Source organism: Numenius arquata, chromosome 9 (assembly GCF_964106895.1).
Source record: "Numenius arquata chromosome 9, bNumArq3.hap1.1, whole genome shotgun sequence".
Lineage (NCBI taxonomy): Eukaryota > Metazoa > Chordata > Aves > Charadriiformes > Scolopacidae > Numenius > Numenius arquata.
Genome location: NC_133584.1, coordinates 11,007,678 through 11,027,676, shown reverse-complemented (window position 1 = coordinate 11,027,676; position 19,999 = coordinate 11,007,678). Strand labels below are relative to the sequence as shown.

The window sequence follows — 19,999 nt, the reverse complement described above, 5'->3', positions numbered from 1 at the left end:
ACACTGCAACTTCTCTTACCTTCTGGAGACAAGCAAATGTTTGACCTTTTCCCATCCTCCACAGGTTCTCATAGATAATTGCTAATAGCTCTGAGGTTGATACTGTTCACTAAGAGCCCTGGGATGAATCAGCCCAGCCAATTTGAAAACATCGCATTCATCTTGTTATTTTCTAACCCCTTCTTCCTAATCTAGGCAGAAATCTTCCATGAACATCAGTGGTGTTAAATGTATTCACCTCTGGATTACCGTTGCCATTTTCATTGATAACCAAAGGCAAGAGAAAGGCATTAATTTTTCCATCTGCTGGAGAACCTTCCTGATGTTCTGCAGTTTTAAGAAACCGTCACTTTCCTTAGTCCTCATTATAATACTGAAATACAGAATTTTTATTCTTTATTACTTAAATTTACTTTGTGTAAACCTTAAGGATACACAGAGTCAATCTGCCAGGTAACACATCTAGAAATTCTAGATGATGAAATTTTCATCTCAGTAGTCACTGGCAAACTCTTCAAAGGAATGAGACAGTGCAGAAGCATTCCCTTTAGGCTGTGCTTCTGACACTGTGCAGACACTGGAATATGTTTGTTAAGGTCCAAGAAACAAGGGCAGGAATTGTGTCCTTACTAACGTGGGAATTTGTAATAACTAACTCCACCTTAGCCTATTTCTTGGCCTTCTCATTCTTTTATAGGAGCCACATTTCTCTCCCTGTTAAAGGGGAATACCTCTCACAGGTGGGAAACATCCACTTTTTTCCTGCAGATGCAGCACAGTGCAGAGTAGAAACATCTACGCTGGCTTTCCAAGAGTTAACTTGGATGTCAGGCAGAAGCTCATTGCAGAAAGGCAGAATGCTGCCCGGGCCAATTGCTCCACTGAAAACCAGGGCAAGTTCCCTGCAGGGCTGAGCAGGATCCCGGCTTCTGCTCCCTGAGCGAGGTCATCTACAGCCAGTTCTAAAGTCCTGGTGCTGAATGTACATCCTGATGTCCAAATACAGCTGTGCAACCACTCTGCCTTCTCCTCAGCAGGACATTTGATGTAAATGCTTGATTTTTAGTTATTTGTTTTTTGCAGTGTACTCTCTCCTCCCACTAAAGTGGGATATTTTATGTGCTCCTCCTTTTCCATTGCAGCCACATCTTCCCCCACTCCAAATCATGACATTTATGATCACATTTTATAATTGAGATAGAAGGAAGCTGACACTGGTCCATTGTAAGCTCAGAAGTAAAACAGCTAAAAGAGAAGTAATTTGATCTACTAAAGATTTGTTCAGTCTTCACATCTCGTCGCTTTATCAGTCTTCTAGCTGATACTGGAAAAATTTAAATTCTTCCTAACTCTAAGGCTGTCTTCCTGGAACTGGCTTGTTTTTCTTACCTTTCTCCTTTTCTTATAATTCTTCTTTTTCATTACCATCAGGTAAAAAAAAAAAAAAAAAAGGACTTCTAGGCCAAGGTATATTTTAAAAGATGATCAGTGATCTACTTCTCTTAACCTCTTACCTCTGAGAAAATGCTTTCTCCTCTGTTGAGTAAAGATCTGTGAACATGAAAACATTTTACATGTTAATTTCAGGAAAATCATGTTTTAATAAAGTTAAAACTCCTATAGAAATGTTTATTTTCACCTGATTTTGGAAAAAAAAAGTTGACCTACATGGGTTGTTTTAATTGTCTTTTATAGTTATGTATATAAGTATTATAGCTTTCTCTCTTCAAATGCCCTTAGAGCAAAAACATAATTAATTTTTTTTCTCTTTTCCTTTTATATTTTGGCCTCAATTTTATACATGAGGAGATTACTTCTCACGTCTGCTGACGTGACCTACTCCAGGGACAAAGAGTTGTGAAGCCACCTTCACCAGATGATAACTCCTCTGGGTTCAGAATGTCCTTGCAGAATTCAGTGTAAAGGGAGACAGATGAGCATCATGGTATTGTAAGGCTCTGAGCCTCTCTCCTAAAAGCTGCATAAACCCAAAATCTTCAACTTTGCCTTTACATTTTCTATATTTTCCTTTATAGCCAGATCTTCCACTGTATGGTTGAACGGTTGCACGATGCTGCTGTGGGGAGTCACAGGGGAAGACCTCAGCAATGATGAAGGGCAAAGCAAAGAGTTCCATATCTGATAAAATCACGATGCTGAAGCCTGACCATTTCCCATGTTTGTAAACAAAACTGAACTTCCAGTTCCTTTCCAGGAAAAGACAGTGTGGCCTGACCAAGTCAGTGAGTCCCCTCCCTGCAAGTCTATCCTCCTGGAGTGCTCGCCCAGGTCAGCCCCCAATCATTCCTCAATGTTCTGTCTACAAGAATTTAAATTTTGAAGTGTGATCTAAAAGGTGCGAGACAAACTGACCTACAGGCCGATGCGACAATCCAGGGGAACATCAGTCCTTTAAATGGGGCTCCATGCCAAGAAATCGGGCACCAAAGTACGATCAGCTTTACAGGCCAAAAGCAAGCAACCTCAGCCATCACAGGGAGAGTAAAAAAAGTGACAATCTGGGGGCAACAAACCGAGCAGTGGACTGACAGGAGCAGGCTTAGCATCCATGGTACAGAGGACAGAAAGGATGTCATTCCCTCTCATCTGTCCTGAAAAGGGAGCCTGAGCAAGTCGTGAGAAATAATGCAGAAGCAATAAATAAGAGAAAAGAGAGGAACGAAGGACATGGTGAAGGTCTCCAAAACACCTCTTAAGACCAGCAGCCCTGGAGTGACACGGCTCAGCAGCCTGATGGCTTGCCACGCAACCAAGGCTGAGATTGGGCATGGAACATGGAAGGGGCAGCTGGGCTCCTCTCAAAGCTGCTCTCAGCTTTGTTGCCCTTCTGTGGCAACATCAGCCGGACTTTAAAAGGCTTTTAAAAGCTCGAAAAGACTGAGCTTTATTAGAACATGATCTAAAGTGAAGTGCTTTTAAAATAGGTCGGTCAAGAACAGCAATGCAAAGGCCCTGAAAAGCATACCTGTCCCATCTCCCCGCTGTGAGCCTCCCGCTGATGTCCTGCTGCCACACCTCGTGTGCTGGGCTCTCCTCTCCCGGGCACCTGTGCGTTAAAGGTCACCAAGAAGCAGTTCCTGTCGCAGACAAGCATTAGCACAACCATGCGCAAATAACCTACCCACGTATGACATATAGTTTTCCCCCCTGTGTGTCTCCTTTGAAGCACAGGAGACAATGCAGCCTGGGTCTCCTTTGAGCACCTGGAGAAGAGGGAAGGATGTCCATTGTTCTGGGTTCAGGCAACTCAACCTGCCCCGGCTGCGTCCAGGCGTTCCCGGGCAAGCTTCCATCTCAGGCCTGTTTATGAGCGTTCCTTTTGGACAGACATCTGGGGAAGCGTGTGGCCATCAGGAGTGACAGCATCACACAGCAATGACGTTAATGCTTGTAACTCTACCGAGGTTTCCAGCTTCTTTTCCAGCTTTTTAAGAAGCCATGACAGCTCCAGTGTCCCCAAATCACAGCGTTTTTTGCTTTGCCTTATCTATCCGTGCACACATGCAAATCCACAGAGACTGTGACAGCAGTTTTTAACAGGGCACACGGTTTCTTGTCAAATGAAATGTCAGGATGTGATCTTCCATATTTCACTGGTGCTATTCTGCCATTTAATTTAATAACAGCTAAATATCAAGTCCTTACTATTTTGATGCTGTGTTTCATCAGCTGTTGAATTAGAAATAATGAGACGGGTCTAAATTTGTGATTCATGGTAAACTGCCTAAACTAATCTCAATCACACAGCAGCTGACATCTAGTGATAACTGATTTAGCAGACAATCGTGTGTTTAGCTGTCCTATCCTCTCTCACAGGAACAGGAATATTAATGAAGGACAAGTTCACTTACACTTTACAAGTCTTTTCCAGACAATATTAACGAATTTATATTCACCACAGGAACTATTTTTTTCTTTTTCTGCTATTATAGACTCTTTCATTGAATTTGACCAGTATTTTGTGTATATGACAAGCCTTTGTAGCTTCAGGTACACCTCTGAACTTCTGAGGTGATTAAGAAGCGTCTCTGGTGTTTTCCATCTATATTTCTCAATTTACCATCAGCTCTAATTACAGCAGGCTCCTCAACCCAAATTGCTCCTTCGAGGAGCTCCTTGCACCTGCCGTAGCAACCACTCAGTGCCACAGAGGTTAACAGTTGCTCTGTTAGAAAGGGCTTTCCAAAAATTAACTTGGCAAAATTTTAAAATATTAAAATATCTACCCCAAAATAAATCCTCTTTCTGTATCTTCACTCTTCACCAAGTTTCACCTGAGCTTTTTCTCTGATGGACTCAAACCAATTATCCTCTGGCAGATTTAAAGATGCCTTATACATATTCTGCTGGGTCAAATCTAGCAATTCTCAGTGAACTGTAAGTCATCCATAAATAAAACCAGCTGCTAATTTTTCCTTCATATATTTTATTAGTGACCATCAACAAAAAGTTGATTGAAATGTTCATAGTGATGACAACAATATAGAGGCAGAATTTTCCCGGTGTGTTTTTCAGAACTCAATTGCTTTCGAAAACAGGGTAGTTTGGAGATAATTTATTAATTTTTGAAGTCTGACAGTCAGTTTTGGCATTTGCTCATTAGCATACCAGATGTAAATCCGCCAGGCCAGACAGCAACTGCATGCTGGCTTTATGGCTGAGAATGATGGTGCCCTCCAGATAAAAAGAAATTTTACCAAAAAAAAAACCAAAAAACCCAGAACAACCAACCCCCCAAAAATCACCTTCAAGAGCAGGTAATATGTCTGAACAAAATTACCTGCTGTAGACAAAAGGTGGCTTTTGTAGGCAAAATTCATACCCAATACAAAAAAAAAACGTTATGTGGTGTCGAGATGTACATTCACAAAAGCAAGTAAGATTGCCTAATAGATGCTCTGTGACACGCTGCTCGTGTGCAGCCTAGCGTGGAATGGCACAAACCCTGTAGGGGTGGGGTTGCAGTGTACCCCCCAAAATGGGCTCTGTGTTGATCTTCGTCACCCCCTCAGGCAGCCGGAAGGTGAACGCCCGCAGCAGGTTGGCAAAGAAAATGAAGAGCTCGGTCCTCGCTAGATTCTCCCCCAAACACACACGGTGCCCTGCCGAAGGAAGAGGGGAAGAGTAAATTACCCTGACCTCAAAAGCAATCGTATTCATCCTCACACAAAGCAAAGGTATTTTTGCTGAATCTGGAATTTCTTTAGGACTTAATGCAATCAATGACACAAAACTTCATGTAATTCTTCCTTTAAAGAATCCTCTCGGCAGCTACAGATAACTGTGCAGTTCTTTTGCTCTGAGTTTCACTTCAATTACCTCAGAAACTTCATCTTCATTTGACTGACAACTTTAAAGGAATTCGTTCAATCATGTAAATGAAGAATAAGGACTTGCTCTTCCTGGGAGATGTTGTGCTCCAGTTTTGTATGCATAATGCATCAGCACAGCTGCTTCCAAGTACTTTCCAAATGTAGGTCTGGTGTCGAAATGTGTGCCCCAAACCAATAACCATAATCATTAGCAGAGCATTTCCTTCCAAAAATAGGGCAGGTTAGATGTATACATTTGTCAGGACATCTCTGATTTTCTATGTTATCATTTGTTCAGTAGAACGAATGTTTATAGTTGGATTGGGAAACATTACTGAAAATAATCGTGTTGATTTTATCACTGCTTTCCACAAAGAGATTTAAAATAAATGACCGATAGGTTTTTGATAAACATCTTAATTCTACAGTCCCAATCCAAACTATTCATGTTTGTGCTGTCAGACCATTTACCTGTTGAGAATGGTAAAAAGGCTTCTTGGCTCACAAAGTTTCCGTCCTTATCCAAGAAGTGACCAGGGTTGAACTGTCGAGGTGTTTCCCACTGCTCTGGGTCATACAAAGATGAAGCAATATTTGGAAAAACTATGGTGCCCTGAAAGGAGAAAAGCACTGGCTCGGTTCTGGCAGTCAGTCCTCCCCCAGCAGAGGGGAGTCCCCCCGAGTCCCCCCCAGAACCGGCGAGGGGAGACCAGTGTTAGTTTACTGTCAGAGTTCAGGGTTGTATGTCAGTAAGTCCATTTCCCCAGTAGGAGCTGGGAGGAATGTGAAGTCTTTTTGTTCCAGAATGTCAGTCCAAGCCTGTCAGTGGAAGTGGCCCTGTCACTAGAAACTAACAACTTTATTTGTACTAAACCCATTTTCACTTCTAACACGAAGTTTCTATGATTTAGTCTATTTGACGAAAGCTATTTGCAAACCTTTATGCTTTTCCCTGGATCTTTCTGCAGACAAAAATTCAGTCAGAAATCTTTCCAATGCCTTATCAGCACGAGGCAATCACAGTATTCTTGGGTATCAATCTAAGGTTTTGTCTTCATTGATTAGTAGCCTTGCTAAAATCCCCTCTTCCATCCAGGAGCATCTTTCCCTACTGATAACCCTCTCCCAAGAGCTGTGTCACTCAATGCAGCCTGGCAGATGTTTTCTTGTCCTTGTTTCCATTCAGGCTGTGACCCAGAGGTACTCAGCCCCACTGCTGTGGAGGAGAAGACCCTGGCACAAATAGACTGGAGTCCACACCTTGCTCTACTGGTGGAGGAAAGGTCTGTAGCAACTGAGAAACTGTGTCTGTACCTTTTTGAGGGGAAAGCCGAGCAATGTAGTGTTCCTCACACAGACTCTGGGCATGCCAACTGAGATAATATTGCTGAAGCGCTGAATCTCATGAACCACAGCATTTGTGTAGGGCAGTTCTCTTCGGTCCTCGTAGCAGATTAACTGGGAAGGACCCAGAACGGCATCCAGCTCCTTCTGCACTTTCTCTGTGGAGAAATATTCATGATTGCAGGTGGAAAAAATACACCAAGTATCTTCATTAAGTGCACATTCAAAGATATTTCCCATTTAGAACCATGAGGACAGCAACAAAATTAGTGTAAAAATGTAAGTAACTTTTATAAAGAAAATAAAAGTAGCAGTTTGTTCCAGCAGTTTAAACATATGGGAGCTCTACTTCTGGGTCCAAAGTTATTTAATTGTAGATTAAGAAAAGACATTTGTTGCTCAAAAATTTAAAACTCTTAAAGAGCTGCCTTACTAACACTTAAATGCAAGATAACTAATTTATCTTTGTGTTTTCTTTTGGCTAGGTGCCTCAGGCACCTACAGCCCGTTAGAACCACTAAGCTCACAGCTCTCTGGAATTTAAGCCAGGTGAATCTCAGCTTTAAAAGCCTAATTCTTATTAAAAGGAAATGGTTCTTATGTAGGATCTCTGTTAAGTGAAGCAATGCCAAATAGAACAATGTCCAAATACCTTTAAAAACACCTGGATCTGCTTCTTGACACCTGCCTTTTGATCAAGAATATAATGATTTAAATTACTTATTACACAGGAGTGCTGGAAGCACTAACAAAAGTATAACACTTGTTTTGTAAACTTCAAGAGAGGCATTACACACATAATAAAAATGCCTTCAATTTTTAACAAATGATCCTGTCTTTTTCCAGGCCCTTTGAAGCAACACTAAGATGCAGGAAAGCCCATTCTGCATTGATCAGTTTGTGCTCCTTCACATCAAGCCTGCTCAGTGACTGCCAGCAGTCCTTCACAAAACTATGTTAGGTAAGACCCTGACAGCGGAGATTTTAACACCTTACAGAACTTAAAATGTATATCCAGAAAAAATTTTAAGTACATTTCCTTCTATGAAGAACTAGCTTGCAAAATCCAGCACGACTACGTCAGCATTCATTATAGTTTGAAGTGATCGGCCACTGTGTAAGTATAAATACTCATCTCTGGTCCAGTCGTTCAGAGAACATGGAGAGCTTGATCCAGTGATTAGGCAAAAGGCCAAACTTTTCCATATGATACACAATGGAACTGTGTAACATTATCTTTGGGTGTCAACCCAGGCAAAAGTATGAACGGGTTCAAAAAGAAGCCACCAATTAAATGAGGACAGATATACTGGTGTCAGTTCATTATGAGAGTCTAGGTGCAATGTATGACTCAAGAAGCCCGTGAAGGATCGCTCTGCACACACCCTGCTTTCCCAAGTATTTGCAAGGTATTATATTTAACCAAATAAAGTTATTTAGGTGAGTCAGTGCTTTCATAACCTTAATTACATTAGGTGATAATAAACATGCAATAACATGAGATTAAGTAGACCTTCTTGTCTGACAGCTCCAAGTTGAGCAATTTTTTCTTTATCTTCGTCTCTTTCCTCCATTTAAAATTCTCTTCTCCTCTGGGTATTTGCACATATTCTGCTATCTAACAATGAGATTTCTGTTATCCAGCACAAGAGATCTTTCTTTCTTTGGTTTCCATTTAGTTTCCATGCTCTATGAAAGCCATTGATGGTTATTTGAAAGCTAGACTTAAAAATAAACTTCTTAAATATATGCAGACATAACAGATGAGCCATCAAATTTCCCCTCCCAACTGGAATAATTTCTGTTGCAAGACACTCAAGTATATCGCAAAGTTAATTTAATCACAGATAAAATAGACACCCTGATACCTTGGGATCATAAATGGACTGATGGACAAAAATAAAGCCAAAGTTGCCAATTGACCTTTAGGTGATTATCTTTACTACTATTGTGACCTACAGAGCACAAAGAAGGACAGGACTCCCTGTAGCCCCCTTCACTGATACTCAGCCAATACGAAGCAGAATTAAAATAAGTTTTCAAAGAGTGACATCCCTACTACCACACATCAGTTTCTGGTTAATGTTTTTCAGCCATCAGTCATATTTACAACTGAGACAGAACCCAACTTATTTTCCTGAAGTACCATCAGCACCTCACCAATCACTGCAGCAGTGGCCACTGCTCCTTCAAGGATGATGTGTCCAAACCCTCTGGCTTCCCAAAAAGCATCTCTAGCCCTCTTACTCCATTGACTGCCCTACCACAGTCCTCATTTCCCCAAAGACCTCGACCCCTCCACCTCAATCAGCCACAACCACATATGTATACTTCCCAAACTGTTAACTCTTTCTGGAAACTGCCTTATGCCCGTGACTGCTGTAAGAGCTTGTCTACAGATACTCTGGATCTGCCAGTGCTGCCCAGCGCAGATCTACCAGCACAAAAAGGTCCATGTGCTACCAGCCATACACCAGTATCTAGGAATAATCTCTGATCCATGCAGATGTTCAGAACTTGGCTGTTCTATTGCATCAGAGATATTTGTGATGTGCTTATCCACTCACCTTGGATGTCTGGATTTGCCACCATATACAGCAAAGCCCAGTTCAAAGTAGTGCTTGTTGTCTCTGATCCACCCAAGAAAAGGTCATTTATAGAATAAACCATATTGTCTTCATTGTATGTAGACCTGGGTACGTCTTTAGACTGCAAATAATAAGAAAAAGCAGAGGTTTATGCATGAAAGCTAGAAAAAACACAATAGGTTTAAATGTGATCTTATGCCTGGTTCCAAGCTGCAGTGTGTTCTGCCTATGCCACAATACAGAGAGACTGATAAAGAATATCAGGCACCAAAGATTATTATCAATATGAAAAGCTAACTTTTCACAAAGTAAACACGGACAAGCCATGTTTACTCCACTCTTAATCATGAAGCTAAATCACATGTTCTCCAAAGAAAAGGACTGTTGGCTTAATCATGCAAATAAGGGTACATTTAGAATGTTTCATAAGAAAATGTTCCTCTGAATGTACCAGCCTGTCATTCTTCATGCCTCAAGTAATGTTCCATTGCTTAGTTTTTCTACCAAGCAATACAGTGACCAGGTAATGAACACTGGGCCATCAGAAGTTCTTAACCTGTGGTGTTCAGGTGTTCAAGGCCACAATGACTCACGTACAGCTGCTCTGGGGTTTTACAGTTTTCAGTTAGAAGTGTGAGGACTTGTACGCATATGCTGAAACTATGAAAGAAAATTGTTACGGTTTGGGGCAATTCATTGTCTAAATTTAGGGACTCAGGGGTCTTGAGCTTTTCTTTTGCCAGTGGATCAATTGGAAAGTACAAAGGATGGTTTTCCCTCTTGTAATATCATCTAATCTTTTTATATTGCTCCTGCGTATCTATTACAGACAGTTCAATTTTTTTTAATAAACAAACTTGGATGATTTCCACCCAGCAGAGTCCCAGAAGAGTTCACTGAAACAATTTCTGGTCCACTGACGTGCAAGTCTCATAAATCTTAGGACAGCAATGAAAGACTTTAGAAGCAGTTAAATGCTTTGGAAGACCAGATGGGTTAATATTGTGCCAATATTAAAAAATTTAAAACAAGAAGACACAAACTGGAAGCCAGTTAGGCTGACATCCACCCTGTACATAAAGTATGGCAGCTGATATGAGAATCAATTAATAAAGAATTCCTACCTCTCTTGACAAACCCTTACCAGCCAAATATCCTATCTGGAACATCCCACTCTGTCTCCCCAAGACCTTCCCAGTCATCTTGTGGTCCACTTGAAAATTCAATATTCTTTCCTGGATGCCTTAAATTATTTTGTAACTTGTGACAATGAGAAAAAAATGCAGTGTATTAATACATCCTTAAATAAAAGGATTGCATGGTGCTATGACTTATCAATAATTAGAAAGGATTTAGCAAGTCCCTGGTTACTGGATTCACATTAGGTTGTCTATGAAAGGTAAGAGATTGTGATAGAAGGGCTCAGACTGGATTATTTAGCGGTCCATTTCACCTTATTCTCCATGAATGCACGATCAAGCAGAACAAATACTTACTTTTTCAATGTGAGCCAGGTAAAAGTCAATGAAATCCTGCAGTTCTTCTGGTATCCCACGCTCCATGTGCATTCTGATCTCTCTCCTTGTAAAAGAGCTCAGGACATCATAGCAAGACAATGCCTTCTTATGAGGACCAGGCAGACGGCACATCAACCAGGGGAAGATTTCATACAGCTGTGGGAGTGACACACGAGCGGTACCATAAAGTCTCTATCACTAGAAAATGCATTTTAGGACTACTTAAAAGGAGAAGGTAATGTTCATGTTAGCATAGGATGTGGTTTTGGCATCGTGAGTAAAATATTCTGACAAAGACTATGTTTATGGTTTCAAGTTGTGAAACAGTACACTCTCTAATTTCTAGCTGTGTTGATGGTAAGATTCAGAGTTGCACAGGCTTTCAGCTCAACCACAAGCCAAATTAGAATGGTTGAAATTAGAATGAATTGTATTAATTTATTCAATTATTCAATTAATGTATGCAATTACAATGAACTGTATTCAGACATTTACAAAGTGAGATCCTGCCCTCCAGTGGAGAATATCAGGAAGGAAGAAGCAAAGCAGCTGTAAACTGTCCTCACCAGGTTGTACAGAAGAAGTTGATAGAATCCAGAGCAAAGGACAGCTACCAGCGGCTGGTACATAACCTCAGTAATCCCCCAAAGCACACTCTACTAAACAAGCTCTCAAGGGTCCTCAATAAAACTTGAAACATTTGAAACCCAGAAACAGCTACCTGACATTTTTGAGTGCTCTTCCCTAGAAAAGAAGAAGGGGTTAGCTCACACAACCAGATTAATTCTATCCTTCTCTCTTACTGTTTGGGAAAATCTGGCCTAAGAATAGCTGCTTTCCACCTATTCTGATAGCTAGAAAGTTCATTCTCATCTTCGGCCTATATTTATGCCTGGGTAATTTGTATACATTACTCTTGTAGCTGCAGTGTATTTTCTCTTAATAGTTCCTTTCCTGCCCAAAACATAATCCCGTGATTTATTTATCAGCAGAAGTTCTTTCCTTTCTCGATCTTCATTTTGCTGAGCTCTTCTTGTACTCTCCTAATTATACCGCAGAGAGCAAGTTATTAGGTGTTCACTGGAGTCTGGCTGAATTAGATAGACTGCTCTTCTGTCCTTTTGGAAAATCAGTTCTTATTGTCAGTAATCCAATTATCAATTAAGCATTGCCTTATCACAGGAAGGCAGTAGTCCAGCCCTTGGTAAATTGATATAGAATCATAGAATGCTTTGGGTTAGAAGGGACCTTAAAGATCATCTGGTTCCAACCTCCCTGCCCTGGGCAGGGACACCTTCCACTAGACCAGGTTGCTCAAAGCCCCATCCAACCTGGTCTTGAACACCTCCAGCAATCCTTTTTGTTTAATTCTCTGTTATTTTTTTTTTCTTTCAAAATCTGTTCAGAAGCATTACATATAACTGTGGTCTGACTAACCATATATGGTTGCCCAGATTACATGCATTCCTACTTTCAAATCCATGCACTTTCCAGCTACTATGGCACCCTAACTGTAAATGGAATTGAGTTGTCAACATTCAAGACAGTAACTGAGCCCATCCACCTTCTTGGGTATTGGTCCTGCCAAAACTTCTCCGTTTCTGGAGAGCCCAGTCCACAGCATTCTCCCCTTCAGTGCCTGACAGCATGGAATCCAATTAAGAAATGGGGATGTGGACGCAGGAATTTCCCCTTTTAAATCACACCAAGCACCCTTTGCATCCAGGAAGTGGGAAGATTGCAGCCCTCCCTCTGGAATGGTTTGAACCCCTGTCCTTATTTCCCAGAACAGCATCTTTTCATTGGACTAAAGCAAAGCTATGATAGGAGGAAGAGAAGAAAAGGAGGTATATTCTCTATCCCAAAAGTAGGTCTCGCCTGCCACAATTAGACACAACTTACAGGACCAAAGCTAGGCTAAGCAAAGGGGAACCTGATCATAACCTGGTGAGAAGAGTGCTCCATGGGATGTGGAGGGATCTCTGTATTACAGGGATTGCTTATGTGTTTTACATTAAGAAGCTAACACATAATATGTAGGGGACCACTTTAGAAGTGGAACTAGAACCAGAACTCCTGGGCAACCTTGAACACACTTCTGTGCAAAGCAGGCCTCTTCCAGTGTCAGGTAAATCCCTGACTCTCAAAAGAGTGCTGTTTTGGTTGCCAAGCGTACAGGTATATTTGCTGGCTTAGCCTTTCCTATCTTCTGCTGCCTGCGTCTAGAGCTGCTCCTCACTCCGGGTGAAGGACTGGAATTCTCCGGGAAGTCTTCAAGTCTCCACTTCTTATAGAGGAAATGGAGATAAGTAGCCACAGGCAAAACACTTAGGTATTTGAATCATTCGTCTCTCTGGTGACTGTATATAAAATAGTGTCTAAGCTTGGCATGTGAATCATATTTTTAAACCTGACATTTAATACTTAACAATCGTGATGCCCAAGGCAGCAATCTGTTGTGCATGGGGGTTGAGAAACCAAGTAACAAACATGACCCAGGAGCAGTCCATCAGCTGGTGCCTCGTTGCAAAGATTTAGGAGCAAATTACCTTATCACAGTACCCACACACAGGACAATGAGCCAAGGCTGGTATGTAGAGCTTTGCCATCACACTTTGAGAAAGTGTGCTGCCCAGTAAAGCTTCACGGGACATCGCTCACCCATTCAAAAACTTTTGCCTAGCAGCTACCTCTTGAATCTGCATTTCTCACTTTCTGTCTTATTCAGAAAAAGACAAAAGATTGTTTACTTACATGATGAATAAAGCTGCCTGCAAATTTGAATAGACGCTCTGTGGCTCTAATCAGTTCATGGAAGGTTTCATCCTCTCTGGAGAAGCGATGTCCAAAAACAACAGCACAAATTACATTTGAGACAGAATGAATGAGAGGGAAAGAAGGATCCATGGGTTTCCCTGCAACCATAATAATAAATGTCACTGCTAAGGCCTCCTGTACTGCTTTAGTGAAATGAGAGAATATTACAGGTTACGCAAAGAACTTTCAAGAGAGTATTGCATTTCACAGAGAAGCAGTAATCTTCTTACAAAATTGTAGTATCAAACTGATTCTTCACAACGATGGTGCAATCCCATAATCCCAGGAATGTGTGGCACCCTAAAGAAATGCCAGATGTGTAAAAATATTTGGCAATATGATAGATCAAATTTAGAAGAAAGAAGAAAAAAAAAAATTATGCAAATTTGCTACGTGGCAAATTCAACATAGATCTCAAGCATGGGAATGACTGAGGACACTGTGGTCAAAGGGAATCTGAGGGGAGAACCGTAAGAAAAGAGGCAGCCTTATTCAGCAAGGACATAAATACATGCCAGGCTATGATATTTTGTCTCACTATGCTAGAGATGTACAGCCTCCAGTAAGATAAAATGGCATAAACTTCTTTCAATCCATTGTGTCAACAAAATTGTGATGAATTTTAAAGCAAATACATGAAAAACTCATCTCAAAAAACCTTTTTTGTGACTCCAGAATAAATGTCTATAAACAACTATATTTATATATGTACTGATGCAACTGTCCAACACCCAATGCACAACTGTGATTAACAACTTACTGTTCTGGGCTTTTCTTTCCTGCACATGTTATCACATCTCAATCTCTCCTAGGTCTTAAACCATGGGATTGGGCTAGATTTAATTACTTTTAATTGATACAACACTAGCCACAGCATGTCTTGATTTACTGTGCCTTTGCATAATGATCAGTATTGGGAAATCCAACTCACATGCTCTGAACTGGGTTGATTAAGGCAAAATGTTGTAATGAAGACAAGATTCTAGTCACTGCCTTACAGAGCGCAAGCAAATGGCGTTACAAGACTTAATTCATCAGCATTGATAATGTATCCATATCTTTATGCACCAGCACCATATATGTGCCAGCAATGTGCCCTTGAGACAAGGCATCAACATCATCCTGGGCTGCGTTAGGAAAGGCATTGCTGGCAGGTCATGGTCATCCTTCCCCTCTGATCAGCACTGGTGAGACCCACCGGGAGTGCTGGGTCCGGTTCTGGGCTCCCCCGTACAAGAGGAGACATCAACGTACTGAAACAAGTTGAGCAAAGAACCACAAGGACAATTAAGGGACTGGAGCATCTGACGTAACAGAGGCTGAGAGAGCTGGGGCTGTTTAGGCTGGAGAAGAGAGGGCTCAGGGAAGTATCTTAAATGTGTATAAATACCTGACAGAGGGTTATAAAGAACATGGAGCTAGACTTTTCTCAGTGGTATCAAGTCAGGCAATGGGAAAAAATTGAAATACATTAAATTATGCCTAAACATAAGAAACTTTTTGCTGTAGGGCTGACTGAACACTGGAACAGGTTACCCAGAGAGGAAATGAAATCTTCATTCTTGCAGATATTTAAAACCCAACTGGATTCAGCCCTAAGAAACCTCCTCTGATTTACTCTTCTTTGGGAAAGGGTTAGACTAGACCATCTTCAGAGATCCCTTTCCACTTAAAGCATTCTATGATATAAATAATAAATAAGCTTCAAATTCCCTTCCAATTTTAGTAGTTTTTTAAATAACTTTGAACTAGAATATTCTCCCACTAGGTTTGAAAACACAGGACTGGGGTCTTTGCATTTTCAGTCCATTCCACATAGACCCTGCAACACCATGTAAGACCCTGCATGGTCTCTTGTAGAACAAAAGCTGCTCTTAATTTCAGAGCAGGACAGAGAAGTTCATGTGCTAGAGACATCAGACTAATGACAAAAATGCATCTGTATTTATGGCAGAGATACCTTTCATACTTGCAAAGAACTCTACCAGGTAGTGGGCTTCTTCTTGAACTCGATGCTCCAGACCTCTTTTCCCCAGACCAAGATTGCGTAGAGTCCTCAGTGCAAACCTCCTCTGCTGCTTCCAGGTGTGACCGGTTGCCAACATAATCCCTGCATCCATTCAAGGAAGAGCTTTTTATCATGCTAATATTTATTTATTTTAGACAAAGACTACGTTAAAAGATTTACTAAACCACAGAGAATACAATGAAACTATTGCATCGCCTATGGACACAAAGACACAAAGGGCACATAAGCACACAGGCAGGGCTAAAATGAACAAACTCAACTGGCAGTAAAACGACTTGCAGGATTAAGCCTGATGCAAGACAACCAGTTATCTCGGAAAGTTTGACAGCTGCTTCTCTAGACAGTCTCTGAAGTGCTTGCCTCCTGCTCTCGTCTATGCTTGGAGCTCACCTGACCAGGGTAATGATTCTCATGACGGGAAAAGGGGAAGAGTTCTGACTGTCCACAATCAGGGAGAAAAGTTCCTGTCCACAGGGCAGAAAAGTTCAGTACTTAGGCTTTGTGACAACTATCTCCAGGAGAAATAAACATCGTATACTAAAAGGATCTTTAATGTAGTATAAGAATCACCAATGACTGAAACAAATTCCAATTAGAAATATCTGAGGAATTAGGTTTCCTTAAAAAAAGTTGGGGTCCCAAATTAAATAAAGGTTATTTCATAATGCATGTGTTGACAAAAATCAGGAGTTTAGGAAGTTCCAGTTTGGTTGAGGAGTATAAAACCTACAGCAAGCTTGAAAGAGAAGTGCACTGCACCTCTAGATGCTATTTTGAGAGTAAGAAAATATTCACAAAAGGAAGGTAATGGGAAGAAGATCCCACCATCAAGCTCACTCTTCAATGCAAACGTAGCGGTGGGAGGCAGTAAGTCCACGACAAGTAAGTGGGCTGTTTCCTGCTCTTCCTCCACTGCTTTGTGGCACAATCTACCATTGCCTCATCTCATCACCTCTGAATTTGCTCCAGAGAATATTTCACACAAGGCATTATGAATATTTTTTCTTTTGCTTGTCTTTTCCTCGTCCTACTGTCCAAAGGCTGTCTTCACCCCTCCCTACATTGCAGTTCACCTGGCAGTCATTCCTTGTAGACAAACCGTGCTACTGTGGTACCTTTGGAAGTGGTTAAAAGCTACAAAAGAGCTGCAATTTGTCAAGATGATGTTTCTGTGCAATAGTGACGACCAGAAAAATCTCACCTTTTCCTTTGGCCATCGCTCTGAAGAAAGGAGACACCAGCCTCCCAGAAACATCTTCAGGGTGCATGGTCATACCATCCTTAACTGCTTGAAACCCATTCAGTATGACCACTGGGGCCCATCCAAACCATAAGGTGAATACATTGCCATGAATTTTTGCCAGCTACAGATGGGAGAGAAGCCAGGAAAGCACAGATGAAATCCCACACACTGCAACAAACAGAGGATGAACCTGTTTTTACACTGATTACAGGACAAACCCTAAGGTGGAATGATGCTCTCCATGTTTCCCACAAGATTACAATTATCTGTGAGAAAGCATGAATATCTTTTCCAGCATTCACTGTTGGAAACAACCGAATACTCCAGCTTTTCAGAGCCACAAGTCTAGACCAATGAACATTAGGTAGCTTTTATTACTTTATATAAGCCAAGACTCAGTTAACAATGATTCATGTGATAAAGGGCATTTTCTATGCATGAATTTGTTTCAAGAGGGTTTCTATCATTTGTACAGATACATGGTGCAAAGGGAACACAGAAATGTCAGAGGAATAACTAGCTTGTAGCAAGTGGACAGTTACTTTCTTCTTTCCCCCCACCCATTTACGTATTTAGGTACTGGAACTTGTGTAAGACCATCGTGTCTCAGAGTGTCCTTACTTCCTGCCTTGGTCAGAATAAACCAGTGTGCCTCCTCCAAATCACAGTGACAGAAGCCGCTGGAGTTGTCTATCAATAATCCTGAAAGCACTGCGAGAACCAACAAAATGAAACAGAGGTGGCTTTGTGCTCAGGAGGACTCCTTAAAAACCAACTAACAGAAGGTTCGTGGGTTTTTTTTAGATCCTGTCAATACAAACAAGCATGTACACACGTAGTGCATCTTAAGTATCTATTAACTGCTCAAGCTAGAGCACACCAGTGCTCAGAAAGCTAAAAATCCATGCTGTAAAAGTAATTTTTTTAAAATAGTATTTATTTTCCCTAACTGCAAATCTGATATATTATCCCTGAAGTTATTTAGTCCTGAATGAGATCAATTTTCACAGGAATGTGTCCGATTTAGTATTAAGGGGTGACGGAAGGACATCAAGTTTCAAGTGAATTTGTCAAATTCAGTGTTAAAAGGCTATGGGTTTAACCATCAGAATGATTTTCACACACTCAGAACTTCCAATACTAGTTTTCTTAGCTTGGCAAACTACTTTATGCTGCAATAACTTTTTCTTACTTTGCCAACCAAACCAGCAGTTCCGAACCAAAGCGAGTGCAATATCACAGTGGCTAGTTAACAATTACAGTATGTTACCAATGTAGTTTTGGGAGAGGATGTTTTCACATAGCAAACAACATGAGAAACGGGAAATTACAAAGACTTTTAAATAATTAGGAGTATCTGAAAATAAATACCTTCATGAGGAGATCACGATTAAACTGAAAGTTCAGCTGTATCAAGGTCCCAAAAATTGGGAGAGGTATTGGTCCAGGAGGAAGCCGTCTCCGTAGCCTTTGCAACTTTAAAAACTGCGTAATTAGAAGAAATACAACCAAGGCTATAAAAACTTGACTTATTGTCAACATTTCAATGGCTGCTTTTACTAGCCTGTCTTTTATTGAAAATAGCCTATTGAAGCTATTAAGGCTGGTTGCTCAACCAGTTTTTTCATAAGAGCTTAAATTTCATATAATAAGTATTCCCCGCCCCTAACCCTCCCTCTTTATTAACAACCACTCCCTTTTTGTCCCACTCATGACATTCTCATGCTCAAGCTTATCTAGCAGATGCGTACCCCTCTCCCTCTTCTCATTCAGATTGCATTTATCAAATAGGGATCACAGGGTTTGTAGGAACTGTGTCTTAAAAGACTAGGGCTAAGATTTTCCAGGCAATATAGACACACATATCCACCCATAAATTCTCCATCTAATTTTCTGAAACAGTTGTGGATGGTATGTTCTCCTACAAATACTTCATGAATGCTTTTAGAAAAGCAATAGCCATACATACAAATTAGGAATGCAAATATAAGTGGATATTAAATCTTGGAGATTTTATAATGTTTTGTGTATATTCCATGTACACATATATCCAGTAATGGCAAGGCTGACAAAAGTTAAAAGCCTGCATTTATCTTAAGATAGATATACAAGTATCTAATGCTTAACACAAAAAGCAAAATTTGTTAGGCTTTCAAATGTAATTGAAAATATAACTGCTTTAATACACAACCACTTTTTTTTTTTTTTTTTGCTAGCCTCTCTGCAATAGTTAACTTCACTGAGGGTTTTGCCTGCTTCTGAATTCCCCCTTTCAGTCTTGACATGAAGGTAGATACCCTAAAGGATATTTTGAGCAATCATCAGAAAACTTAACAGAGAAATAAAGTATATGCATACAGAAAGTACATCAGTATGAAATACACAGGTAAAAAAACAAACAAACAAACAAAAACCAAAAACAAAACCCCCAAAACATAGGAAAAACCTACTAGGAATCCTGATCCACAGCCTAGGGGCCCCAGTGAGAACTAGTCATGACATGCGTGTGCCATACTTGGTAACTGAGAATAAACACAGTCTGTAGCCAAGGCTCTTTGCCAAGCCTCACACCACGCAGGAAGTATAAACCTAGCATCAGGGGAGTTTACACGCCTGCAATCAGACCATGAAAACCACGTGAGAGGGATTCTTGGCACCACACAACAATGACAGTTATAGCCCTGCCTTACAGATCTAGATTGAAATGCTAACAGATAAACGATTCCCCATGAAAGACACCCGTTCCCTGAAAGCAAAACACCGGTAAAAGAAATACATTTTCACTAATCTTCTGAAAACCTGCCAAGATGACTTGTGTATCAGCTTGCTTCTTTCAAGTGTCCTGTCTTTGGGACAGTAACTGTTTCACAGGATTAGTGACTCCGGGACATGAAACATCCTTAGCCAGAAAGAGCAGCCTGGAGTTTGCCAGCCCACAATTTCCAGACCTCCAAGTCAATTAGCCTCCAACCACTGCATTTAGCAGTTATGCTAAAGCATAACTGATTAATGTCTATTAACCAAGAAAGGGATATTTCTATGTTTCTACAAAAGGTTTGTTTGATTACAGTAAAAAGCTTATTTTTCAAGGCACTCGTTTTGAATTTAACTCTCTCCTTCAATAAGGA

General features: G+C 40.7%; 1 protein-coding gene across 1 annotated transcript; it reads right to left on the bottom strand.

The window, feature by feature from the left end:
• Window positions 1-4,944: 4,944 nt before the first annotated feature.
• LOC141468372 (cytochrome P450 2J4-like) lies at window positions 4,945-18,413 on the bottom strand. The gene is made up of 9 exons (XM_074153411.1): window positions 18,243-18,413; window positions 16,830-16,992; window positions 15,560-15,709; window positions 13,537-13,697; window positions 10,762-10,938; window positions 9,245-9,386; window positions 6,648-6,835; window positions 5,805-5,946; window positions 4,945-5,123 (listed from the first exon to the last, which is right to left on the bottom strand). Exons 1-9 carry the CDS (start codon window positions 18,411-18,413, stop codon window positions 4,945-4,947), a joined length of 1,473 nt encoding a protein of 490 aa, XP_074009512.1.
• Window positions 18,414-19,999: the final 1,586 nt, after the last annotated feature.